Source organism: Gambusia affinis, linkage group LG07 (genome assembly GCF_019740435.1).
Source record: "Gambusia affinis linkage group LG07, SWU_Gaff_1.0, whole genome shotgun sequence".
NCBI classification, from domain to species: Eukaryota; Metazoa; Chordata; class Actinopteri; order Cyprinodontiformes; family Poeciliidae; genus Gambusia; species Gambusia affinis.
In genome coordinates this window covers 5,754,295-5,781,614 of record NC_057874.1, presented here as the reverse complement: position 1 = coordinate 5,781,614, position 27,320 = coordinate 5,754,295, and the positions used below count along the sequence as shown (strand labels likewise).

The following is a 27,320-nucleotide window of genomic DNA, read 5'->3' as shown; positions in this document are numbered from 1 at the left end:
GAAATCCTTTTCAATAATGGAGAGTTTTAGTAGTTGATAATTTTCTGGCTTTAACTCACTATTTTCTTCTTTTTTTCCTCCCTCCAAAGAACGCCGAGCTACAACTATGCTCCCAACCCAGACAAGCACTGGATCCTCCGCTACACTGGCCCAATGAAGCCTGTCCACATGCAGTTCACCAACATGCTCCAGCGCAGGAGGATGCAGACGCTGCTGTCCGTGGACGATAGCGTGCAAAAGGTACGCAGTGAGCCAGACAGAGGCTTTAAACACACATCAACCCTTAAACATGGACGCACACGTACCGCCCGTCTGACAGCCGGCGGTCCTGGGAGATCTGTGCTTGTTCTGACTGGGACTGGGCTAATGAATTCACTGACACACTTGGTAAATTGTTAAATCTCCTTTTCCTTGAAACTGGCACAAGAGATTTCAGTGTAACTTATGTCTTTTTTGTTCTTTTCCACCACGTGTTGCCTGCTCAATGAGTTGCGTCTCCCCGTAGGTGTACAACATGCTGGTGGAGACGGGAGAACTGGACAACACCTACCTCATTTACACCTCGGATCACGGCTATCATATCGGCCAGTTTGGGCTGGTAAAGGGCAAATCGATGCCCTACGAGTTCGATATCCGTGTGCCGTTCTACATACGGGGGCCTAATGTGGAGCAAGGCGCTACGTGAGTATTTCTCCTGCCACGCTCATTTTCTTGACAGCAAAATTAGTCACTTTGCTGTACTAAAAGTACTCACTCTTTTGCATATGATCACATTGTATCCTTTTGAAATCTCAGTCTTTGATTTGTTTTATTAGGATCATATTTGATAAAGTGGCAGGAAGTAGTGCATGATTTATGATTTACCAGGTTTGAAAGCTCTGTGAATTTGAATGAAGATCTTTTTGTTCTGATACCCCAGAATGAAGTCTGGTGCAACAAAGAAGTCAACTAATTAGTGATAATTTCTCCTTTTTCTCACATTTTATGTTAATATTTTGTTGGGATTTTATGTGATAGATTAGGAAAAAAAGTACATAGTTGTAAAGTGGAAGGGAAGTGATGCACAATTTTCAAAGTTCTGTACAAATTAAACTCCAAGGAAAGGCCAGAGGTGAGGAGAGGATCCAGAAATTGTGCTCAAGTAAGAGCAGCACAACTTCAACATATTTTTACTGAAGTAAAAGTAAAAAGTCGCCGTCCAAGAAATTACTCAAGGGTGAAAAAAATGTACTGAGTAACTGATCCCTGACGTCAACCATTTAATATTTGAAAAATACATCCGCAACCAGACCAAAATGAAAATAATTCATGTAAAAAACATAACTACAAAATAACAAAATCAGAAAGAAGAAAAATGTTTGCAAATTAAAATTTTTTCAATATAAAACTTGCGAAACTTTCAAAAACCGCAGGTGTGTCTGTGAGTCAGGTGCATTTCTGGTTGAAACAAGCTTGTCTGCAATCAGTATTCAGAAATTTTATCTCATTAAAAGTAGCAATAATTAAAAGCAGCGATACTCACTAATCTTACCAAACATGAAGAATCAGCATCTAGTTTTATCAGAGCAAGAATGCAGAGAAACCCCTACGAGTTTATAAATTACTTATTCTTATCAAACACGGGGAACCAACATGTAGTTTTATACTTTTACCCTTTTGTCTTTCTTTTGGTTTTGTTGTTTTGTTTGTAGTTTCTTCTAATTCATGTGAAGCACTTTGAACTGTCTTGTTGCTGAAAATGTGCTATATAAATAAAATTACCTTACCTAACTTTACTATGAAGTAGCTTTACTTTAAACACTTTTCTTCTTTCTGATTGTGTTATCTTGTAGAATGTTTTACATGAGAAGTACTAAAAGGAAAAAGTACAGCCTAGTGACAGTACTCTTAACATATATATATATATATTTCCAAAACGTTAATCATGTTTATATAACTGAGTAAATGTAACTAGACACAACCAAACTCTCAGTCTGACATGCATATGTACTCGGCCTGCTTTATTCTGATACCAAAAATTAACTAAGGCATTGATTGAAAATGCACACAAAACTTTTCAAAATGTGATCAAAAGTATTTCCGTCTCCTTCTTCTTCACAATTATCCGCCATATTGCATTAGTTTATCACATACAACCCCAATAAAACAAACGTGTTGTTTTATTGTGACGAAATGTGAAATATTTCAAAGCAGTATGGGTACTTTTGCAATATTTCACATGTATGTTGTTGGGGGTGGTGGGGGAGGGAAACAACATTATGATGATCACTTTGAGTTTCCTGTTTCTTGGCAGAAATCCTCACATTGTGTTGAACGTTGACCTGGCACCGACTATGCTGGAGATGGCAGGCGTTGACATTCCTGCCGAAATGGACGGCAAGTCCATCCTGAAACTCCTGGCCTCGGATCGACCAATGAACAGGTGAACACGCTCGGCGTCTTAGCATTCCTTCGACGGTTCCTGGACGACATTCAGAAATGGGAAGAGTGAAACAGACCGAGTCAAACGGGGATTTAGCTAGATTTTCTTCACATCTTTTTTTTTTTTTTACCTAAACGAAACGCTTTGTCGTACATAATGAAATTCACCATTCAAACATAGAGGTACAGCATCATTAACTTTTAAGGGAGCGTGGCATTTCGAAACGCCGCAGATGTTTGCTCACTGCAAATATCACAGTCTGTTTTCTTTTCTTTTTTTTTTTTTTACTGATTTCTCAGGTTCCAGTTGACCAGGAAGGGGAAAACATGGAGAGACTCCTTCCTGGTGGAGAGGGGGTATGTTTTATTGATTGACCTTTCTGTAAGACACGTTCTCATTCAAGGCGCCGTGTTCTGGCAGCATCGGCCTCCCTGTCAATGTTCTGTCTGTCCTTTCAGGAAGCCTCCGCACAAGAGAGCCGATGGGAAGGAAATGGCCCAGGAGGAAAACTTCCTGCCAAAATACCAGAGGGTGAAGGACTTGTGCCAGAAAGCAGAATATCAGACTTCATGCCAACAACCGGGACAGGTACCCGAGCTGTATGAGCCAAGTAGGGGAGGCTATTCAATTTCCAGCAAAAATAAATAAACTGTGTTGCCATGGCAGGATAGTAATTTGCCATCTGTGAACGTACGGTGACGTGCAGTCACTGTAAGCTCAGGGATGCATTTGGAAATGGCATCTAATTTCTGTACGAAGAAAGAGGACTGAGTCGGGATATAACTCTTTTCAAACATCTTTGAGATTTGTTCATGATCTGGAAAAACATGTAGTGCTATATCATTAAAGGTCAACTGTTACACAGGTTAGGATAGAACGCAAAGAATATGCAAAGCATGTTCATTACAGTTTTTTAGGACAAAATCTGTCTTAGATAATAAGATTTTAATCTGCTCAGTTGCGTCCTGAGCTCCTTTCAGAGTGATCTGTTTTAGGACCTCTTGTCACTTTAAATCCTAATGAGCTGCTGCTGGCCACGCCCAGCAAACTCAATGTTTACAATCGCATGTGAAAATGGCTTCAAACAGATGCTCAATAATACAACCCTACATCTTTGAAACCCGTAAGTACAGCCTCCTGCACAACCAATCAGAATGCAGCAAGTGGTTTCTGGATGATAAGTCAACAACAAAACACTTGCATTTCCAGCAGCCATTGTACAGCCCATAAAGAGTAAAACCAGCCGGCCAAGTGTGCTGGAACTCCACTTGGGTTGCTCGGTAACGGCGCAGTGTGACTCAGCAATCAGGAGGTTTTTGAAATGGCTCGTTTTCCAGACACCAAAAAAGCATCAGTTTATTTCCAAAACATGACTGGCTGTTTTTAAGAGCAGCAGAGACCCAAAGGAAAGTATAAAAATGTGTAAAATGTACATTTTGTTTAACAGATCGCCCTGAAATACATTTCCCTTTCCTTTTTTGGTTTTGTTCCAGAAGTGGCAGTGTGTGGAGGATCCGACGGGCAAGCTGAGGCTGTATAAGTGTAAAGGCATGGCGGGTCTGTTTGCCCCTCGCATGCAGGCTCTGATGGCCAGCAGTCCCTCTACCATGTCTGTCACCTCAAACTTTGACGACTGTAACTGCGGCGACGGGGGGCTCAAAATGTCTGTCCCTAAGAAGAAGAGACTCATAAACAAAAAGAGTGAGTTCTTTATCTCACTTGACTGTTCTGCTGTCCCAATAAGTATTATTGCACCATGAATTAATCAGAAATGCACGTCTTCTGTGCCTGAAAAGGGAGCAGAAGGTCTACAATCTGACATTAAAACAACCAGGTTTTCATGACTCAAGAGGCATGTGGCAGTGCTGCCACCAAGTGGTGGAGTTGAGAAATCACTTGAGTCCTAAATCATTCCAAAGAAACAAATTCGGTTTAAATGATGTTTGTAAAGTGCATCGACTCTGATCAAAAGTGCTCAGATTATCGTCTGTCAATCAAATGAATCTCTTTCCTATTCTGCAGAGATTAAGTCCAGTAAGGCCGTGACCAGGAAGCGCTGGGCGCGCTCCGTCTCGTTCGAGCTGGATGGAGATCTGTACGCCGTCGACTTGGAGGAGGGCTACAGGCCCCTGGGATCCGGGAACGCCAGCTGGACCAGAGACAGGTGGAGAGGCGCGGCCGCCGGAGACGACGCCGAAGAATTCAGCGGAATGGGAGTCACAGCCAAGCCAACCACCCGTGACAAGCTCACACCACCTGCTGCTTTGAAAGTCACCTACAGGTGTGTGGGAGGGGAGGGGGGGCATGCAAATATTCAAGCTGTCAGGTCCACAGCTTCTGCATGTGTTTCTCAGAATAAAACTGACAGTAAGCTCTGCAAGTGTTGGCAAAAAAAAGAGGTTTTGAAGGTGAATGTTTGTTCTGAAATGAAGTAAATTCTCCATGAAAGGAGTTTTTTTTTGTTTTTTTTTTTTGTTTTTACAGATTTATAACAACTTTATAACAGATGTAGTGTTCAGAAATATGTGACTGATTTGTGACTTCTGGTTTTGGTAAAGCTCTAGCAAAGATTTTTCTTTAAAAACTATTACTGAACAAAGCAAATGTTAATTTCTAGCTTTCCTCCTGTGAGCACTCATTAATAATTTCTATTAGAAGCAGAGACTACGTCAGGATTACAGTGTTTGTCTTTTTAAGGATGCCTTTAGCGTCTTATGTTAGCAATTTACGTGGTTAATGTAGCTAGCTGTAAACATCAGCAACTGTTTGTATTTTCCTTAGAGAATAAAGAGCCTTGCCTTAATTATGGGATTTCCAAAAGACGGCCAACATTTCCAAGCCGAGCATCTTTCATAGCAGACAGAAAAAAAAAAATAATAAAATACCTCAGCAACGTTGATTTACATTCAGCCTCTCTGCTGTCTGCTGTAGTCGACCCCCGGTTGTTCAGCCTCTTTGATGCAACATCAACACGTGGAGACAGATTGATGTTCTGTGTTTGATGGTTCCTTTTCAAACCAAAACAAGAACTGCAAACGTGCCACATCATGGAGTAAAATGATTAGCACCTGCTGAAGTCATTCTGGTGAAGTGACTGAAAAAAATACGGCTTCACACATCGATGCGTCTGCAAACGGGGTTTTACCAGTAGTTAGAAATACAGAAAACATTTACAGAGCTGTTATTCCAGCACCATATATAAGCGATTAGCAAGCTTAGCATCACTAAAACAACCCTATTGTTTTCCCTAGAGACGCCTACTGGAGCAGTTCACATCCAGCCTGTTTCAAGATGAACCAGAGCAACTTTGCTGTGATACATTCATCCTTCCTGTCTTGCTTTCTTTCTCTCTCTCTCACTCTCACTCTCTCACTCGTTCTCACCTCGTTTCTCAACAGTCAGAAAATCCATTCTGTTTTTTTAAGGAGCGCTTTAGTATTTATTCTTCCTCTGACTTCAATTTTATACCAACTTATATCAACAACAGATAACTTTGGGCGCTCTTCCAGCAATGAAGATTAAAGTGGTTGTCGCAGCTTTTGTACGGAGGTTTTCTAGCCATGGGCTAATTTGCAAACCCAATCCTAAGTTGGATCTTTCTTTAAAAAACAGCAAATGTAAATTAAGGATTCCCATTTCACACATACCTGCTGACGTACTGCGATTACTAACAAGAAATCCATGAATTTACATATTAGAGAAAGAGAAGACGCAACCTCCACAACGAAGTAGGTCGGTGTGCTTGTGCGTCTTTAAAGCAAACTATTCTTAAGTTCTGCAATGAAAATATTAATCTTAAGTTGCTTTATGAAAGTCTAAAATAATGACAGTGAAAGGTGTAGCAATTGAAAGTTTTATTAAGTATTCACAAATATAGATTTACAACATGTTCCATTCAACCAAGGAATCTGATAAAGGCAAGTTAGTTAGAGGACGATGAGATGAAATTCAAGGAGTTTTAGTTTTTAATAAATTCCCTGTTTTCCATAGTATTTTAAGAAAAAGAAAACCAGATGTTTGATTCAACTTGAGCTTAAGCTACAACTTCACTGCATTTTCTACATATTTTTAAGCATTTTTAAGGAGTATTAATTTTCCAACAACAACTTTAAAAACACACATAGTAACAGCAGCAAAATGATTTCTGCTTTAACCTTCGGCTTCCACTGTCGGATGAATCCATCGGTTTCACTCGGGAGCATTTACACCGGATGGGTTTTAAGTTTCATTTGCGTTGCACTAAATATGCACCTATTTTTATACGTATTTTTCTCTACGTGCAGATGCTCGATCCTCATGAACGACACGGTGAAGTGCGACGGGGGCCTCTACAAGTCCCTCCAAGCATGGAAGGACCACAAACTGCACATTGAGCATGAGGTGCCCCCATTTTTATCTGAACTCTGCCGAGCCAGTCCAACGCCACAGCTTGTCTGACGTATAACGTGCTCCAGGTGACTCTCTGGTTCTTCTCGCTGCTCTCAGATTGAAACCTTGCAGACCAAAATCAAGAACTTGCGTGAGGTGAAAGGTCACCTGAAAACGGTGCGGCCAGAGGAATGCCAGTGCAACGCGCCCAGGTGAGCAAGTCATCCAAAATGAGACCGCCGCGGAGATTCACCAAATGTCACGGCTGAAATTTGTCTCCTCAGTGATCTTCTCAAGAATAAGGAGGCTTACCTGCTAGACGTGGAGCAAATGCACTTGCTCAGGTAAAACTTAACTTCATTAGTAAAGGTTTTTATTTTTAATTTGAATATTTCAGTCACTCTAATAGATTTTGTTCCCGTCAGAATGCCACACAAGCAGACGACTCAGTGGCTGCAGAAGGAGCAGAAGCGCCGAAAAAAGCTGCGCAAATTCCTGAAGAGGCTCCAGAACAACGACACCTGCAGCATGCCTGGTCTGACCTGCTTCACCCACGACAACCACCACTGGCAGACCGCCCCCTTCTGGACGAGTAAGGAACGACAAATGGCTTTTCAGAAACCATTTGGGAAGGTGTTTTCTACCTCTGCTGCCGTTTGTCACAGCAGATGAGATAAAAACAATATTATGGCGACCTTTTTTCTGAACAGCTGTTGTTTTCTAAATCTGCCCCCTCCCTTTCCCCTTCGGCCTCCCTCTCCCTGTAGTGGGTCCGTTCTGTGCGTGCACCAGTGCCAACAACAACACATACTGGTGCCTGAGGACCATCAATGACACACACAATTTCCTGTTCTGTGAATTTGCCACCGGTTTCATGGAATACTTTGACCTCAGTACCGACCCCTTCCAGGTATTTTGTTTGCACAGACACACCCGTAGTGGAGGGTATAAATACTTCAACAATAATAACTTTTTAAAAAATTTAAAAAAAGAATGCAGTGCATTCCTTTATCCACGGGGGGGTGTTGAGCTTTACTGACATTTTCCAGAGTTTACAAAGCGCTCGTTGACATTTTGTCCTCGCTCGTTTCTCGCAGCTGATAAATGCTGTCAGCACTCTGGATCGCAACGCGCTCAACTCAATGCACCAACAGCTCATGGGCTTGAGGAGCTGCAAGGGCCACAAGCAGTGCAACCCGGAGAAGGGTGAGTAAGACGCCTCTCTGGGCAGAACGTGAGCAGTCGCTGTTTCTCGAGTGATTTTGGAGCGATGTTAATCCCTTTAACTTCCTTCCAGGGGGAAAGGAGAGAAGCCACTACAGTGAATACGGGTATGTCTTCCTCTCTGATGACTTTTACAACCACTCCAGATGGAAGTAAAGCTACAAAATGAAATCAGGGAGGCTTCTGTCTGCACGGCAAAGCTTCATCTACAGTGCCTCACAAAAGTGAATCCAACACCACTTTCACATTTTGTCGTGTTATTAGTTCATCAGGATTGTCCCTGTTGAGACACAAAGTAGGGCATGACTGCAAGGTGGAAGGAGAGTGATACAAAAAAGGAAACAGACTCCTTACTCTGCCACTAGAATACTGCAGTGTTAGCATCTGCTGTCAGAAGTCACCTGATTACTAGATAGAGGGTGGCAGAGTGTGTGATTAAATCTCAGGGTAAAACACTCTTTAGGATTTAGAGGTTTGTTAGGAACATTACATAACAAACAAGATAACTAAATACAGGCATCGCTCCTGACAGGCAGCACACAATTTGAGGCTGAGGTTTGCCATACCCAGCAGTCAGAGCCGGCCCTGCCCATAAGTGAATTAAGCCTCTACTTAGGGGCCCCCAGACGTTCAGGAGCCTGCCGCAAATTGTTGTTTATAAAGATTGACAATATTAAGTTTGATTTACTGGTTTCGGCATCGATAAATTAAAAGATTCCAATATTTCAAGGGAATTGTGAAGTTTACTTTATAAAAGTGTGGAAGTATAATCTTCACAGTGCAACTGATGCTATGAGTTTAACGGTTTCTTTGTGTTTGAGGTTGGGTTTGTCCATAAACACGTCTCGGCAAAAAAGATCAATTATCGCTTCCCAATGTTGTCGTTTCATTCTGCTTATTCCAATATTCTTATTAGTTCCAACAAGCTTATATTACTTTTAGAAATTGTGCAGTATTGGGGTGTGCTGTGGTGGCGTAGGGGATAGTTCAACCCACGTTTGGAGGCCTTGAGTCCTCGACGCGGCCGTCGCAGGTTTGATTCCCGGAATCGGCGACATTCACCGCATGTCTTCCCCCCTCTCTTTCTGCCTTTCCTGTCAGCCTACTGTCATATAAGGGACACTAGAGCCACAAAAAGACCCCCTGAAGACGAGGAAAAAATATTGTGGAGTATTCACTATTCACTATATAGACCAATTTTTAGATTATTATGCAGAGAAACTCCTTCTGATCCCAGAAAAGGAATTAGAACAAACTCATAATCCAGAGGAACTCTCCTTACAACCTTAGATCAGCCTTATCAGATCAAGAATCCAGAGAAAGCTCCACCCCCTCTTCCAGATCCCAACACATCTGGATTAAAGCGCTGTTAGAGGCGCTGAAAAGGGTGACGGGACCCAAATGAAGTCCTGCTTACGGCCCCTTATGACTTTTGGTTGGCGCCGCTAGCAGCAACAAGTGGTTCACTTGATACTGCAAAAGTGTAAATCTGAAGGGGTGTAAAATCTTTTGCAAGGCACTGTATGATTCTGCTTACTGTCTGCTGTCAGAGGAATCAATAAAAATAATAATCTGAATTTAATTTAAGCCTCTATGTCTTATCGTAGTCCTAAAGCTTTTTAGTGTGATTCAAACAAACTCCAAACAGGCTAACATTCAAGCACTGCTCTGCTGTTTCTGCCGGTCCTGTTTTTGAACCCTAATGACTCGTCTCTGTTTTGTTTGTGTGTGTGTGTGTGTGTGTGTGTGTGTGTGTGCATGCCTGTACGTGTGTACGCCTGCGTACGCCGTGTGTGCGTCTATACCTGTTTGTTTCCATGCACGTGCATTTGGCCTGCGCCTGTGTACATGCTGAGCATGCCTCAGGCCAGTTCATCGTCGAAAGAGGCCAAAAATGAAGAAGCCCTCGTCCAAGTCGCTGTGAGTTTGTCATAACTCATCTGCTATTTGTAGTCAGCCAAGCAAGCTCCACTCCTGTCGCCCCGTTTCTCTCCGGGTTTTTGTTCGGCTCGCTCAGACGACCCAGCAGCTTGCCATTTGCTTTAGCTCTGTACTCATTCATTTACAGTAACAGCCTACATTGCAAAGCTGCGGCTCATTTTTCCTCCTTCATCTTGTCCAGTCAATAACAGTCCTGCAATGCAGAAAAAAAAAACTCTATAATGCTGTGTTGTCAGTCCTCCTATCGTCTATTTTTGCTTTTTCTCGCAGTGGCGGTAGAAAGAACTGGAACGACGGTATTTATCGGATGCCTCGGGTTGCACTTTTAACTCAGACGGTTTTGTTTGTTGGTTTTGCAGAGGACAGATTTGGGAAGGATGGGTTGGGTAACCACCTGCAGCCCCAGACCACCACAGCCTCCTCCAGCGCAGGACGGAGCATGGAGACTATATACAGACCTAAGGACCTTGACCACACTTCGCTGAACCATGAAGTTGAGATACTGTTCATCTCTAAACCGGGTTTAGTTTTTGGGAGAGCTGCTCTTTGTTGCCTTTGCGTGAATGAGACACTAAGACTGAAGAAGCTAAGAAAACTTCTTAAGTTATCTGCATCAAAAAACATCTCATTATCATTTGCATTCGGGTTAGTTTGGTGTGCAGGTGCCGTTCGGTTTTGACAGCAATCCTTGTAGATAACATACAGAATATCGCTTTAATCTGCTTTCTTCGGCGGGAAACGGGACCGGGATGGAAACGCGATGAGCTACGCTTCGACTCTGCTGCTACACGATGACATCACGGCCTCGTTATGTCAGCGTGGCACGTGCTCATGAGGAACCGGACAAACATATTTACCGCACTGACGTGTTTGCACATGGAAGTGATGTGAACTTTCTAACAACCAACTGTAAAAAAACAAAACAAAAAAAAACCTCCTCGCCATAACCCGTTGTGGTGTAGTTGATTTTTAACACTGATGAATGTCTTTTTATGAGGAATCATCTCCCTCACAGCCGTGAGATGTGAAGTGAACAGACTTTTCCTTTACAATCGGTCAACCACCTGCACAGAAAACCCTTGAATAGGCCTTCACTGGACACGCCCTCACAGTTAGAACAGAAGGATTTTTGACCGTTGAACACAAAGTGACATTAGTGACTTCGATGTTACTCCTTTGTACCACACTTTAGAGGTTTCTATAGTTTGATTAGCTTGCTATACATGGTGCTACTGGATAACAACACGGAATTAAACCTTTGCTGTACAGTACAGTATGTATTTGAATGTATGTTGTGCAATTAATATAAATGTTTACAATATTTTTTTATAATTCTTAAGAGGCAGACCTCAATGTACAACACAAGTTGACAAAATGAACGTATTGGGTAAGAAGCGACTTCAGAAATCCCACGATTTGTATGTTTGTCCTTATTTACATGAGAAAAGCACTTAAAGGATTCACTGTGATGAGATGTACAATAATCAACACATAGTCTACTCTGTGCCAGAGGGGGGAAAAAAAACAGTTTAATAATACTTGATGTGAAGTACTTGCTTTTTGTTAGATCATGTTCTGTTTTTCTTTGTAAACATTTCCATAGACCTAAATAGAGCTGATAGTAATTGTGGATAATAAAGTGTTTTGTTTGAAATAAAAAAAAAGGCATGCATTTTATTGTTTTATTGTCATGGTGTTGTTTTTGTCCAGCAGGTGTCTCTGTCTGCTTGTCTACTGGATAAGATCTGGTTTGGGCGAATACGCTGCAGCTCAGAGAGCAGCTTGTGAAAATAAAATACATAATTAAAAATGGGTAGATAAGGTGAATATGTTCTCTAATACAATTATTTTCATGAGTCCAAGACTTGAGTGATATGTGAAATAGCAAACCAAGATCTGAGTAAACTTGTCACTCTAATCAGTGCAGTTTGTAGCACTGACAAGGTGAGACCCTTTTTCTGTTGCTCCAAGCCAAACTCAAATTATCCAGCAGAGGTGCAATCAATCTAAACATTTCAGATTTTAAATGACCTCTGGATTCAGCACTGAATCATAAGCTGTGAAGTACATGCTCCGTCAACGTAATCACACTTCCTTGTACACACTTCCTTGTACACACTTCCTAATATTTCCTTTGAGTCATTGTGAAAATTAGCTAAAATCTGTTTACAATGACATTCCTTGTGGTGTGCTGCCCTGGGTGGAAAGCCATACTGCCCAATTTAAAAACACAGTGTCTGAGATTATGATTAGTAACAGTTAATATTTCATGTATGGATGCTGTGTTTGAGTCACCTTTGGATGTCTGGTGAATGGCTCAAGTCAGAGAAGAGAGCATTTTGGTTGCAATTTGGAAAACGGTGCAAAGTGCTATTATGATACGAGTGTCCAATGTATTTTTATATAAACTAATGGTGTATAGTTTATACTGGCAGTAATTACTATAATTTATGTCTCTTTTACATTAGCTCCTACACAGCGCAACGTCTGCTAATAACAGTTTTCTAGTTACATGGTACCAGCCCCCTTCTTTTTTCTTCTTTTTTTTTAAACTTCTCTGCTGGAGTCCCAAGTATTCAGTCCGGTTTAAAATGTGTTGTCAAGACTGTAGGTCACTGATTGGCTAGGGGGTGAAGTCACTGGTTGCGTCACAAGAGCAACTCCCTTACAATAATCAACCTGTCATTTGAAAAAACTCAACTACCACTGAGTGTATTTGGAGATTTTAAGAACAATGGTAGACTAAGCAGAACGGTCAACATAGCTTCCATGTCCTCCATTGTTGAGTTTGTATTGCGTATGGATGCTACTTTCTGGACTGCCACCCAAATATGCGATGACTCCACCCACTACACTGTACAATAGCTGCCGTTTCGAGCCGATTTGCTGCTCTTCGCTCCTATAGGAAACGCTCATAAGCGGCCATATTGGATACTGAACTCAGGGTTGCTTGTTTAGCTCCTACTTTAAGAGTAGGATTTCTGGTGACCTTTCATTTCACTAAACACTGTGAGACAAGTTTTCTGAAAGTTGAATACAGCGGTCTTCCATTTCAGTAGTATACCGGAACAGAACCAAATGACCCCTGACAGTCGAAACAGGTTCAACTTTGTCTTTCTAACCCACTGAACCCAAAATAGAGCAAGTAAAGGGTTAGAAAGTGGTATTAATATTAAAAAAAGATTGGGTAATTCAGAAATTCATATTTATTTTGGTTAACAGTAATGGGTTACACGAGGCTCTATTTAAAGGTGGCAGCCAGTGGTCCCGACTGGAAGGTCTACTTTTGAAGCCGTTTCTGAATGAGTCACAAACGCTCCGGCTTGTCGTCGGACAGCCGGGGAGTGAAGCGGGAGTGGCAGAGTGGTGTGGAGTAAAGGAGGAGGAGTTCTATGTAGGCTGGGAAGTTTGTATTAGTGCTTCGGTGGGGGTTGCAGACCGGGTGACCCCCATCCCAACCCCATAATTCACGTGGGGAGGCGGAGACTCCATATCGGATTCACCCAGGCAGGCAGCGCCGGGAGGACCGTCCTGTACTCACCGCTCCGAAAAACTAACCTCCGAAGCAGAGCTGAGTTTCTTCATTGCGTCCACTTCGTTTACAATGTGAAAAATGGCCGGAACGAGGTAAGTTTACCCACTTTATTTTGAATTAACGCCGAAATTAAACGCAGAAAGTTTAGCTCGGTGCGTGTGCTCGCTATCATCCCGATTGCTCTCGCGCCACTTACTGGTTAATTAGTTCAAATTAATTTCAAACTTTACGGTTTGTGGATAGAGACAACGCAAGAGAGGCTTTAAGAGCGGACAACTAGATCATTTGTTGGCTTTCTTTGCAAACGTGTTGGCTGGTTCTGTTGGTAATCTTATTTTAAAACTCCTATTGAAGCTGTTGTAGTTTGCTAACAGTTAGCGTTGAAAACAACAGGTTTCACACTGAAACGTCTGCAGCTCCTAGTCGCTAATTAAGAGTTTTAACGAGCTACCTACAACACAGCAGTAGCTGTAGTGTGACTTGAAATTTATCTTCTCCCAAATGATATACCACCAGCAGCCACATCGTTTGAATTGGCTTTGATCTCGTCCAGTAATTTGCTGGACTAACTTTCCTCTTTGCTGTGGTTTAGGAGGCCAGTAAATGTTCCACAGTCTCCCATTTGTTGCTCCGGTTTTCACTGGTGGCTCATTCAGCCTCAGCCATAAGGGTTTATATTCCGCTGGATGCCTTCACCATCTGCTTTTCAGAGCAGATGTGCTTTAAAATTCAACTCCGTTTTTTTTAAAGTTTATTTTATTGCATTTCAGCCCCCACAGCTAGATCCTCCTCATATGTTCACCGTCGTTTAGTGTGATGTAAAGTGATTTTCCTGATAGAAGCTCCTGACCCCCAAGTGTTTGTGGGGAACAGCCTTATCTCTGTGGTTGCCAGCTGTGACATACTATTTCCACTCAGTAGTTATTTAAATCCTGAGATGTTGTTTTGTAACCCAACTCTTCTTTAAACATTTCCACTATTTATTCCCCGACCTGTCTGTTATGCTCTTTGGTCTTCATGATGCTGTTTGTTCACTGTTGTTGTCAATATTGAGAGGAAATGACACAAAGGTGATGAGTTGTGCTGGGTGTTAATTGGGGATGCCGGGGTAAAAGGGACTTGATACAAAGACACACCTCATTTTTCATATCTTCTGTTTGTGGAGGCGTTTCACAGACATCCAACCTTTTTCCTCGACAATATGCTATGCGGCTTTGTGCTGGTCTACCACATGAAATCCCAGTGACATGCATTGCTTTTGGTTGTGACAATACATGAAAGATGTAGGGAATGTATACATATTCCCTAGGTATTGTTATGGCTCAATTGATGGAGCCGCGGCCTTGAGAATCATTTTTGTTTTATCCCTGGTACATATGTACCTATTGGTGATTTAAAAAAAACAAACAAAAAAACTTTTTTTTAACATGTCATCTGACTGTAAAGAGCTCTTATTGACAGCGGTTTCACATACATGATCTAAAAAAAAAAAAACCCTAAACCAACCAAAGCTATTGATGTTGTGTGCATAGCCTGAAGCTGTTGGTTTGGTACAGCAGGCCAACATGGCTTCTTGGGTGCAGCAGATCCCATCGCCATCCTGCCTGGGTGCTGCGGTTTAAAAGTTTTTCCTTTCCATTTCCACTAAGCTCGCCTCCCATCATTTTATGGCGTAAACTCCGATCCATTTGTTGTCGTCGCAAACCAGAGTTTATCTTCCCTGCACGGGCTTGTTAATATGAATGGCTGGGATCACAATGGGACGTCACCTCGGTGTTTACCCTGTTGGGCTGCAGTAGAAGTTTGAAACAAAAGGAGAACAACTTACTTTATCTTCTTTACAGAATGAATCGAAGTTTCTTCAGAGACAAAATTACAAGAAATTCTGACAATTAACTAATCTTCTTGCTGGTCTGCGGGACATTTTAAAGTGTTTTTGACGTTGAGTGCTTCTAAAATACTTTGAAATATTAAAAATGTCACCAGGATTTAGTGTTTGTTTTTTTCTTTAGGGGTGAAACAATTAATTGGATTAATCATGATAACTCGATTTATTGAATTAACCATCAACTAACTTAGTAATTGATGAATTGTTAACTGGAGTATACAGACTCGCATAAAGACCAGTTGCTGAAAGTACAACATATTCAGAGAAGTAATGAAGACAAAACTGTAAAAATGCATCTTGGATAAAAAAAAACACCCCAAAAGTTTGCCATTAAATGTTTGTCACTCAGAACTCGCGTGGCATAGTTTTCACTGTAATAAATAAATCTATTTAGGTCCAGTTATTGATCTGCTAATCTAAAAGTAATGAACCGATCTGCTCTATAGCGTATCTCATATGTTGTTGAGAAGTTTTATTTAGTTTAAAAATATATATATTTTTAGTTTTAGCTATGCATCCTTTGCTACACATGGTCAAGCTTTTCACTAATTCACAAAATAGTCATTTTTTTCCATTTTTAAAAATGAGTTGAATTTAGTGGTTTATTTGCATCTTTTAATGTATTTCTAATACAGTATAAAATTGGGTCAAATTAAAAATCTGCAGACCGTTTTTTTTTTTTTTTAAATCAATCAATTGTTTGTCAAAACAATCAACAGATTAATTGATAACTAAAATCATTAGCTGCAGCCCTAGTATGTCCATGTGTTTCTTTTTTTTTTTTTTTTTTTTCCTTGACTGTAATCCTGTTCAGATCTGCGGATCAGCTCTGTTGAACCCAACACACCCTTCTAATTTGACCCTGGTTCGCCGTGACCTGCAGCAGTGACTCCGTAATGAGGTTAAGGTGGTTTATAGTCAAACACGCTTATCTTCACCTGCACAACCATTTGATGTTGCACACTTTTCGTGCTCTGGGAGCTGCATCGCCTCACCTGCGCACAGCGGAGCCGAAGCCAACGCGGAAAATGCTGATCATCACTCGGCCGCATTAAAGCGGATAATAACTCGTTGCACTACGCAGATAGACATCTGAACGGGTGACTCGTCTCGTTCTAACCTGTGTAGCCGGTGCGTGTCGTACCAGTTGGCTGTCAAGAAACTGAGTGAAAGGTGTAAATCACACAGGAGTGGAACAAAACACGGCCACAACTTTGCAATGCTCTTCCACTGTTTGGGAAATATTAATCTCTCCCTGCATGCTGATCCCCTGCGATGGCCTCTTAAATCCTCCTCTCCCCGTCGGGCCCCGGCCAGACTGAGCGCTAACATCTTCACCAGATTGCTCTGCGTTTCTAATCCTGGAGGGTCGGCGTCTTCACTTCCTCCAGAGGACAACACGAACAGGCGTGCGTATCCTGCCTGGCTCCTCGTCCGCCCACTGACCTCCACTTTAACCTCCTAGCTCCACGCCGGGATTAGACGCTGGCATCGTTTATCATGTCATCTGGGGGAACGGGGTGAAGGTGGGGCTCCTCTTAAAATGATGGTACAAATTACTGCTGCTGGTGGAAAGACAAACAGGGGCCAGCTTGCTTAAATACGTATGTGGACTTTGTTTAGCAAGAAATGTTTCAGAGATGTTAAGTCTTTGAACAAAATTGTTGAAAAATTAGTTTTATTTCAAAAAATAAAGAAATGGAATAGTCTGGTTTACCTATAGCCGTCACAAAAATGACTGAAAGTTGAACCATCTTCATTGGAAAAATGAAATTAATATAATGGTAAAGATCACATTTTCTCTAACGATTCAAAAAGATACATTAATTTGATAGAATTTGGTCAAAGTAGTCTTGGTGTGTAAAGCCTGTAAGATGAAACTTTATTTGAAACACCGCATTTTACCACTCACTACCCTTGCTTTATGATGCGGTAATGTTTTTGTACTAAGAAATTAATTATCAAGTAGGCCTCTCCACCGCTACTTTGGTTTGCTTTCATTGGTGTTTCTGATTTTCTATTTACTGCAACTGGATTGTTGAATCACCAGCAAAAGAAATACAATACAATTTACAACAATAAAGTAGGAATTGGATTTATCTTGTTTGGACAAGTGACCCCATTGTTCGCTTTGTGACAGCTGGTGTGCTGGACGGAAAGAGGCGTGTTTGTGCGCTGATCCCGTCCTCATATCTGACCTCAAAAGTCTCCATATGTTTTCAGGTAGCCGGGTGGGGGGATTTCAGGAATGACAATACCAAGAGTTCAGTGATCCTGTTGCTGAGTGCGACCTCGGACAGACACTGACTGTTCAGCTGAACTGGGTGGAGGTTCCTGAAAGCTCTGGCGGGAGAATGCAGGACAACGGACCTGGCAATACTCTCCATAGAGAGATTTGAGCAACGCTTCTCCTCATTCAGTTTGTTGGCAGATACTGTGGCCGGGTATCTGAACAAACTTTGAAGTGCCGACCCACAAAAACCTTCTCCTGGAGCTCTTGAAAGGGTTAGGCGCTTTTATTTCACAACTCATGGAGAATCACTTTGCTTCAGCGGGGTCTGAGCAGTTTGGCGGCTCCTGGACGTGAATTCACTCAAGCCATGTAAAATTGTTTGTTGGAAGAGAGTATGGGAAACACTGGGCTTGCCCAAGGTGGCTCGGTGACCCTGTGGGATCCCATTCTAAGTCTGTGCCAAAGGAGAGGCGGAAATTGTCTCTCGTTTTAAATATGGGGCAACTGGTATTGGAGGTCACCCCAGACCTCTCCTACATGACCCAGACTCCTCCCTCTACCCTAGCTCTCATTGGCTGGACTCTCCTCGTGTGGTAGCGGCACAGAGACCTCCTTGAATGGGCGCCCGCCTGTTGATCTGACAATAGTTGGCTTTGTTGTGCACCACCACAGGCTTCAGAAGAAGGTTTATTTCAAAGGCTTCGTATTGCATAAGGTCACATGACATTCTTATGTACAAGGTACCATATTTTTTCGCTTTACAAAATGCTTCTTAGGCACAAGCCAGTTACAATTACCAATGTATACCAAAGTTTGAACCCCTTATAAATGTATGGACAGTTGTTTTTGTCAGACTCTAAATTCATCTGATGTTGCTTTGAACTTAAATACATAGCACATACAGTACAGACCGAACGTTTGGACACACCTTCTAATTGAATTCAGTTAGAAGGTGTGTCCAAACGTTCGGTCTGTACTGTAGATCTAACATGTATTTGGTAAGCAAATATGCTAAACACACTTTGACTTCCAGACAGTGGCGAAGTGTTTCCAATTTGATCCTTGGAGTGTGCATCAACAGGCATTAGTGATAAAATACTTTGGTTGTTCAGTGAATTAATGCAACAGTAGACACTAGTCCAAAAGGGGTTAAAAAGTTGCAGTTTCAAAAGCTTTATACTGCTCTAATGGCCTAAAGTACTTTTAAAGAAATGACAGACACTTGAGTTGCTGCCCTTACCCCACCTGTTGCTGCACACTTCTCATGGGTTGGCTGAAAGATGGCCAGTACGTTGTTTTTGTAGCTAAAGTTTGAGTCATGAGTCTTCATTGCATTCTGTGACTCAAGACGGTGAAGCCTACCATTACCTAGCTGCTAATATATCCACGCTAACTAGCTAGCAATCTTTTCTGTGTCTATCATTAGGTGCAGATCCAGTTGGCTGAGCAGATTTTGTTTTTGCTACTGGCTCACTTCTGCTGCCAACACATATGTTGTTGGGCTATGTACATTCTGTGCAAAACACATTTAAGCTGGGCACCACAGGGGACTTTGTGATGTGACTGTAGTAGAACAGGACCCCCCAACCGTTCCATATATTTATGTTGTTTTTTTTGTTTGTCTTAAATTTCAATCAAAGTGGCATTAAAACGTCTTAAAAAGTCTTAATTTTGACTTGTTTAATTTGAAATAAACATCACAGGATCATGTTATACATTTTCTTCCTTGTATCAGAATGGGGATCCAGCAAAACTGTGGTGTATTACACAAGGTTAAGGTTGTGATGCTGTGAGAATCCTATTCTGACCCAGAGCAAGCTGACCTATTTTTCTCAGTGATATCAGTGTCCACATCACACGCCATCTAGTTCGCCTTTGTTTTCAATTGGGTAGTGTTTTGCGGAACAACTCTGATTATAAAAGGTTATGTTTTTCTTTGTGTTTTTTTTTTTCTTTTCTTTTTTTACCTTGCATCAGTTTGGGAGAAACCCAATGTTTAGACTAGTTTGTTTGCACCAGCCCTGTAGCTCTGCGAGCAAACTGGTTCGTCTGGTTGTTGAACCTTTGGCTGCGTCATTGTGGTAACAAATATCGGCCCATCTCAGTTGATAACTGCACTAGACAGTTTTGGAGATTACTGAAAGTCTGTTTACTCTTCTCCACTAAGTGGCAATGACATTTATCTGTTCAGATAAAACGTCCTTACAGAGGGAACACTTTCCATTTGTGATTTCACATGACGCAATATAAGGCAGTCTTAGGACTATTGTTTCAGCCATTATTAACAGCTTTCTAGTCTTATCCCGATGTTTGGAAGTGAATCCGGTCACAGGGATAAGAGCACAGGGGGGCGCCTACAGCTCTCTCGTATCCGACCCCGGTTTCCCTCAGCAAGGCATGCAGATTCTTGGCTGTTGAGTCCACTCTTCTCCCAGTCTTCATTCTTTGCTGGCTCAATTAAAGCAGCTCTAGCGTGCTTCCCGTGTCTAAGAGTGTAAGACGATCCTCCCCCCACAAACTCGCTTTCCAACGTGTGAGGAATGGACATCAACAACTGCTGGAGATCCGAACAGAACAGGAAGAGGAAGCTGGAGGACGCTTGAAGCAAGGGGAAAGTCGGTGGATTAGTTCACGCCATCATCTCTCTTCAGGAATCCAAAGTATTTGTAGGCAAATTTTGTGGAGAATCTAAGGAGTCTTGTAATTAAGAAAATTGAAGATGATTTTGTAGGATCACAGAAAAACAACTAAGAGTAAAAAAAAAAAAAAAAGACCACTAGTGTGCTGAAGGCTTGAGTGGTATATAAAACAAACGCTAAGCTAAAGACAGATCAGGATGGGTAAATGACACCCTGAAGCCTAACATTAACTTTAATGTGGATTGCTGTGGGGATGAATGCCTCCTAGTTATCTCTAGCAGAGTTACAGTGCCTTGCAAAAGTCTTCATATCACTTGAAGATCTTCACTTTACAACCAGAAACTTACATTTGGACTCTGTCTAGCAGACATATCAAAATGACAAATGGCTTTCAGCATGTTTTACAAATGATTCTGAAAAGTGTGGTGCTCACTTGTGTTGAATCCCAGACACCCTGTAATGAAATCTTGTGCAACCAGCTGCCATTATAAGTAATTTTATTAGTAAATACTGACTGTATAATTTCATCCTCCCACGCGGCTTTCCCACCCAGCTCCTTCAGACTAGCAGCAGCAATTAGCAAACATCTACTGGAACTGCAAGTCTGCTTAGCTTATGAAGTAAACTACTTTTCAGTCCCATGTTCCCAAGAACTGTCATAAATGGCGTAATGAGAAGCATCGTGGTGAAGGCGAAGTGTCAAAGTAGGAGCTTCTTAAAGACACAGAGGCCAGCTTCAAGGCGTCAAATTGCAAAGTCAAATTTCTTTTCAGTCATGTTTCATATATCTGGCTTTTTTAATTACAACTGAAAGTAAAAGTTACTGCATTGTGCTATAAAATCTCAATATGCGCCTGGAAAATATATAATGCTCCCCTTAAGAGAAATGTCTTTCAGGATTAGTTGTGTTATGTCTTTTAATATAATGTACATTTATTTTCAGACCAGTCTGTTTGACCTTTCCCAGAAGAATGGCTATTTAGGAAACTTAAAGCATGCCTACAAATAAGTCAATTAGACAAAGTCATACATATAAACAAAAGATCAGATGTTCTCCGTAAATATATATGTAGAAAAAACAAACAACCCTTCTTGGCTGATGAGGCAGTTTTCATTTCTTTATTTGCACTTAGAAGAAACAAATTGAAAGGCCCAAAAACAGCTTTGGTTAGACCGTCGTGAGACAGGTTAGTTTTACCCTACTGATAATGTGTTGTTGCAATAGTAATCCTGCTATTTATCAAGCAATAAAATAGCAGGATTACAATTGACTTGTAAGGTGATTCCCTACAAGTCAATTGCTACAATGTGACATTCAATAGTTTAATCAACTGAAGGGAATGTTCCGATTTTTCAATCGGGACTAAAAAGCAGCCACCATTTACAGAAAACAACTCTTCAAAGGCTCCTCAGAAAGCTGAAGAAGCACCGCTGAATACAAGATGTGCTGCGTGTGTCCTGCTCCCTACTCCCTCTGACACGATAGGAATGGGAGGTGTTAAACAAAAGCCCCAGAGAATGTGTGCGCGGCAGGTGCAGGACGTTTTTCTGTCATGTGAGGTATGTGCACTCTCCCCTCTCTCCGGATTGTTCCGGACATCTGGGGTGGTGAGCCGGGCCCCGGTCACGCATCATGCACCTCATCTCGGTTTCTTCCTGTTTTCCTGCAGGAGCAACTCTGGCTTTTGCAGCCCCTCCATTTGGTTTCACGGCCCTCCTCGTCACGCTGCGAAACAGAAGCGAGGCTCCGGGGCCTGCAGCGTGTTGGGTTTACAGTTACAGCTACTGGAACTGCTGCCAAGCGCTCTGTTGTCGGCCCATTTCTACGTTTCGTGCTTTACAATATTTAGATAAGCGCGTTGCTTAGCAGCCACCCTGAATAGACTTTGTACATGCTTTATCCATAACCAAACAGAAGCCTTGTATTTTGGCAGACTGTGTCTTGTGTTTCATCCACAGGCCTCTGCATGCTCTGTTGGGGGAAATAACCCAGTAGTTTCTCAGCATTGCACAATTTTTGAACTGCTTTTCTCCATGTGGTGAGATGATTTAACACTTCTCCCTTTCCCTGGAGGCACCGTCTTATTTTTAAGTCGGTATCTGAGCAGAAATAGGAGGCAGCTACTCCTGTAAATACACCGGTAAAGGGTGGACCCCTAGCACTTGTTGCTGGGCTTGGCAATTCAGGGTGCTAAGGTTTCCTGGATGAATGGCGAGCCCTGTGTGAGAGCTCCGCCTGCCTTGGTCCATCAGAAACAACTCAGAGTGGGCTGTTTGTTGGAGAATGTTCTAGATTACCTGGCAACTTACTGCCTCAATGCTTTCCTCTTAGTCTAGTTCACTTTAATCAAACTCTAGCTCTCCTTTGCCTAGAAAGTCTGCTTCATTTGGGGAGGTGTGAAAGCGCAATCGAACTCTGATGCAGACTGGTCCACCTAAAAACCTTGGTCTCGGGTCAGTTGGAATGAACTCTGTGGTGGTACAAATGAATATTTGGACACAAGCAAATCGGAGACAGCTCCCAAAGCATGAAAAGAACTACAGTGCAAGGCCTTCGGGGTAAATACAACCAAAACTGACACAGGTGTCTTGCGCTATCGGGAAAAATGGCTTGTGGTCTTTTACCAAAGACAAAAGAGAAAACTTACGACTGCTAAATTCTGACGCTAGTCCATTGTTGTTCACATTTTTTGCAAAGGAGGAAGTTGCGCTCCTGTCGTCTTTGGATGATTTTGTGTTGTTTCCTGGAGTAGCTATTGGTGCAGCACCACCAATGGTGAGGAGGGGAACAGGTTTTTCAATTAGTTTGAATTGCATGACACGGTTCAGTGTGCAAGCAAAACACACCAGCGGAAAATGTAACAAATATCGCAATTTTCATCCCCAAAGGAGTCCACTGGACTGTCATGAGTGAAACGTGAACTCACCAACAGCCTGCACTGGGCTTTGTCAGAAGTGTCCTACCAGTTCATCGCCAAATGCCAGCGTGGCAATGAAGCAGAAAGCTGCAATTCCTTGATGATCTGATTAAACGCTACCGCTGGAGTTCACAATGTAACTCTCTGCTATTTCTTTCTTTCTTCCTCTCCTTGTTGAACTCATTGGTATTCAAGTTTGTTTGAAACCCACAATTGGACAATGACACATGGTTACTTGTTGCCCTATTTCCAGAGACTGCATTGTCCAGTCCTGTATGTTTACAGCTACTGGGAAAAGTGCCATTTACACTTTGGCGTTGGCTTCGAACAATGGGGCAGATTCCATGTTCTGTTGTTTCCCTCGCTCTGGGACACTGCCCTCACTCCCAGTTATTTTTGGAGTTGACGGTAAAAAATCTGTTTGATAGATGTCTTATTTCTCTCTCAGAAAGCTGTGAGAGAGCTTTCTGAGATCCCCACCACTGATATGACGGTGAGGAAGGTATGTTTTGTCTCTGTATCTCTTAGTCCTGATGGTGGATTCACCATTTGACCAGCTTTATTTTTAGCTGCTGTGGAAAAAAAAAAGAGAAAAAACACACAGCTGAAGCGTCTCCTTGACCCAGTTGGGGGGAAAAAAATCCTTGTTTCACACCAGAATAAAATGGACGTTGCGTTTCTTCCTAGTTCTTCTATCTTTTGGGCAGTTATGTTTTCTGAGAGACAAAAAGTTAAAGCAGCTCTTCAGAGAGTTTCTGAAAGAAGAGGATGGACAAAAAAAAATTCAATCGTCGGAGTGAAACAGAAACCAGTGTGCTTCTGCTGGAGTTTCCCTGTAAGGTAAACCAGGTGCTGCATTCATCAGTCATAGGACCGCGTGCGTATCAAGTTCATTTTAGATCAATAATAAGAAAAAACACATTCCTGTCAGAGCTGAACTTCAGTGAGCTGGTTGCAGACTGCATTCCAAGCCATTTATGAACATTTACAGCATGAAGCACATTATGTAGAGTCCTCAGCTATTCTTTCATGTTTGCCTCTCAGCTCAGACAGACTGCCTACCGCTGACGAAACTGAGGTTAATTTACACGGTGTCATGTGCAGTTTACATACACAGAATACTATTTACAAGCGCTATGCAACAAAAACAATTTCTCTCTCTCTGCCTTGTTCACGAAGTATATTAATGACTATTTCTTACTTCAGCTCTTTCACAACAGGATGGTCCTAAATTCATATCACAGCCACGACCATTTTTATTTTAACTTTGCATGTTGGTTTTAACCAAGGGTTGATTTTTCTCCAACTCCTGCAGTTGGTAGCATGCAGGAGGTAGATTTACTGATCTAAATCTTTTATCTGATCTTTATTTGTAAAGATTTGATCTGTCAAAACTGGTTTAAGCAGATTAAAAATCCGAGAATCTAATCAGTTCAAAATTTACGAGCTCTATACTTTGAGTTTAGCTTCACCTTTGAATTTCTAAATTAAAAAGAAAAAAACTGTAAAAACATCCCGCTTTCACAACATCAAAATCTTAGTAACATCACAATAAACAACCAGTTTCCTAACTGCATACAATAATGTCTCTTTTCATTGAATTCAAAAGGTTCGGTGTGGCATGTAGAAAAAGAAAACGGCAAATTATTTTCTACTGAATCCATAAATGCCATCTCCAGGTCCCTTCTGTAATGCTGCGTCATTGTTGATCAGTTCTGCCATAAAAGTTATTTACCTGGCACCGATGAGAGATCAACTGATTAGGATTGTGAAACATAAATTCGATTCGTGATGTACAGACATCATGTTTGCTGGTATTCCCTGTTTGTTAAGCTCTCTCCAACCACTACAGTCCTTTACAAAAACACAACATAGAACAGTGGAAGGATCACTAAGTGGAAGAGAAGTATATAGTGCTGTAATGGCACGGCATTGGCTTGGCTCTCGGGTGGTGGAAAAGCAAATAGTTTGTGTGTTTTTTTTTTTTTTTTTTTTTTTTTTTTTTTTTTTTTTGTTGTTTTAACGGAGCCAAACAGTGAAGAACTGGCTGGATAAATACTGGAACCTCTTTGGTGCAAAAGCCGTACAACTTTAATCAGGGCCTAGATTGATGTATCTAAAATTAAAGTCTTAAAATGACTTAAATTCATTTAAAAAATGCAAATTGATTAACTTAAATAAGTTAATTATAGGTCTTAAATTTTGTCGTGGGAGGACGATCTCGTATACTCAGACCTTATTAAACTTTTCTGTCATTCTAAAGTTCAAGACAGGCGCAGACATCTTCACTGCATTCTGTGATTCCCTTTAATTGGGGCTACCTGTAGCTAGCTGCCAATATACCCTTGCTAGTTAGCTAGCTTTTTCTTTTTACACGGGTAAGTGCAAATTTACCACAAATTTATCGTCTTTTCTTTTTTTCACCTATCCATTTAATCTTGTTTTTCCTAAGGTAAATTTGTCAAAGGCTTTTGCTTGTCTTTGCAGCTTTTCCTCAATATTAATTTCAGCCTGAACGCTAGCCAGCCGTTCTACTTATCTTTTCATGTCAACAGAGCCCAGCAGGCTAGCTCTCAGCTCTAACTGCTGACTATTTACTCAAAGGGAGCCGGCCTCTGCGGCTGACGCAGCCTACGCCGCTCAACTCGTCGGCCACCTCCCTGACTGCTGACCCCCTGAATCCTGCTTTCCTGCCTCCCCTCTTCACTACAGTGGACATTTGAGGCATTCAAGGGACGAAACTCATCCAACACGTTGCTACTCTTGTTCGTCGGACAGATTCAGACTTTCCCTAGGCAGAAAGTGGTGATTAAGCCAGCTAAATGTTGCTGAATGCAGCTGAGCTTCTTAGTGTGGGAGCGCCTCATTTAGAGACTGGGAGCAATAAAAGGATAAAGGCTCTGGTATGTGTGTTGTGTGTGTGTGTGGGGAGGGGGGAGATGTTGACTGTTGACTTCGCTTTGAATGGCCTATTATATTCCAGGCTTCCCAGCCATTAAGTGTTGCGGATCTAATCAGTCTGCGAGTCATCTTCTAATAGTTTGCTCTCTTTGTGGGACCTCTGGGTTCAGGGGACGTCAGACGTTACGCCCAACAATGGCAGCTTGTTCTTTTGACGCTCACGTGCCCCCTTGCCACAAAAATGTAGCTTTCTTATCGAGTCGTCAGAAGGTTGGAGCCGGTGTGAGGGAATGAAGCAGATGGCTGCCCAGCAGAGAGCCCAGAACCGCATTGGGAAAACAGTGCATGGGAGGCTCCTATGTTCCCCTCCGAGTTTGCTCTGCGTTTACCTGGATGTTTTATCAGGGAGCAGGAGCGCCCCAGGCTGCTTCTGGCACCCGATTAAACTGAACTCCATATTTAAAACGCGGCGGAACAGGTACCGCAGTATTACTCAAGGCGTTCCCATTAAAACAGAACAGCTGTCGTTCCCAGAATGGGTGACGGTGTAAATCTGGCAGGGCTGAATGGCACCAGTCTTCTGTGTCTATTTCTGAGCCCGAGTTTGAGCACACAAGTGGAGACTTGGCGCGAGCTCAAGGAGCGCATATGTGCGCTTGTTGTTCCACACTCTGATCCACGCTAAGCTTCTTGCACCTCCTGAGCAGCACAGGTAGTCTGGACAGCAAGCCTACAAACAAAACGACGGAGAGGAGTGGAGGAGGTTTTCTTCCACCCACCCAGAGTCGCAGACTGGGAAAGAGGCCAAATATCCAGCAGATTCCAGTGACACCAGTTCATCCCCACAGGCCCGTTCTGCCAAAGATATTTAGCTGGAGCTGGGTGGGACACAAAGAAAGAGAAAAGGAGCTCGGCCTGCCAGGATCTTCAAGTGGTCATTGTGAGAGAGGAGAACAGATTATATGTTGGGTGTTTTGAATCAGTCCTCTGGGGGTGACCTTCACATCGCCTCAGTGAAGGACTTCTCCTTTTTCCCTCATGACTAGAGCTGGCTTTAAAAAAAAAAAATATATATATATATATATATTCTCTGCTTAGTACATCGACACAGCAGACTTCACCTCCACACTCCTTATAGTGTCATACAGATTGATGGACTGTACTCTGACTGACTCTGTCGGCTATATTATAAGTCAACATGCACTCCTCCATTCTGGCAACTGTTTTAAATTTAAATTTAGCACTTAGGAT

At 42.1% G+C, this 27,320-nt stretch overlaps 2 protein-coding genes across 8 annotated transcripts in view; both read left to right on the top strand.

Moving 5' to 3' along the window:
- Positions 1–11,632, top strand: part of sulf2a (sulfatase 2a) — a 72,693-nt gene extending 61,061 nt beyond the window's left edge. For 5 of the 6 annotated variants that reach the window (XM_044121863.1, XM_044121866.1, XM_044121865.1 and 2 more), the window contains 16 exons: positions 90–240; positions 506–681; positions 2,294–2,422; positions 2,722–2,778; positions 2,881–3,010; positions 3,916–4,123; positions 4,445–4,703; positions 6,706–6,802; positions 6,908–7,002; positions 7,075–7,134; positions 7,216–7,382; positions 7,558–7,700; positions 7,888–7,996; positions 8,088–8,121; positions 9,881–9,934; positions 10,315–11,632. In XM_044121863.1, the coding sequence (XP_043977798.1) occupies positions 90–240; positions 506–681; positions 2,294–2,422; positions 2,722–2,778; positions 2,881–3,010; positions 3,916–4,123; positions 4,445–4,703; positions 6,706–6,802; positions 6,908–7,002; positions 7,075–7,134; positions 7,216–7,382; positions 7,558–7,700; positions 7,888–7,996; positions 8,088–8,121; positions 9,881–9,934; positions 10,315–10,345 (1,900 nt within the window). In that variant the 3' untranslated portion in view covers positions 10,346–11,632. The remainder of the gene's footprint in view (positions 1–89; positions 241–505; positions 682–2,293; positions 2,423–2,721; positions 2,779–2,880; positions 3,011–3,915; positions 4,124–4,444; positions 4,704–6,705; positions 6,803–6,907; positions 7,003–7,074; positions 7,135–7,215; positions 7,383–7,557; positions 7,701–7,887; positions 7,997–8,087; positions 8,122–9,880; positions 9,935–10,314) is intronic. The other variant, XM_044121869.1, reaches the window with a different exon arrangement.
- A 1,530-nt stretch (positions 11,633–13,162) lies between these two features.
- Positions 13,163–27,320, top strand: part of arhgap46a (Rho GTPase activating protein 46a) — a 45,350-nt gene continuing 31,192 nt past the window's right edge. Inside the window, exon 1 of one of the 2 annotated variants that reach the window (XM_044121860.1) lies at positions 13,163–13,582. In XM_044121860.1, coding sequence (XP_043977795.1) covers positions 13,569–13,582 — 14 coding nt within the window. In that variant the 5' untranslated portion in view covers positions 13,163–13,568. The remainder of the gene's footprint in view (positions 13,583–27,320) is intronic. The other variant, XM_044121861.1, reaches the window with a different exon arrangement.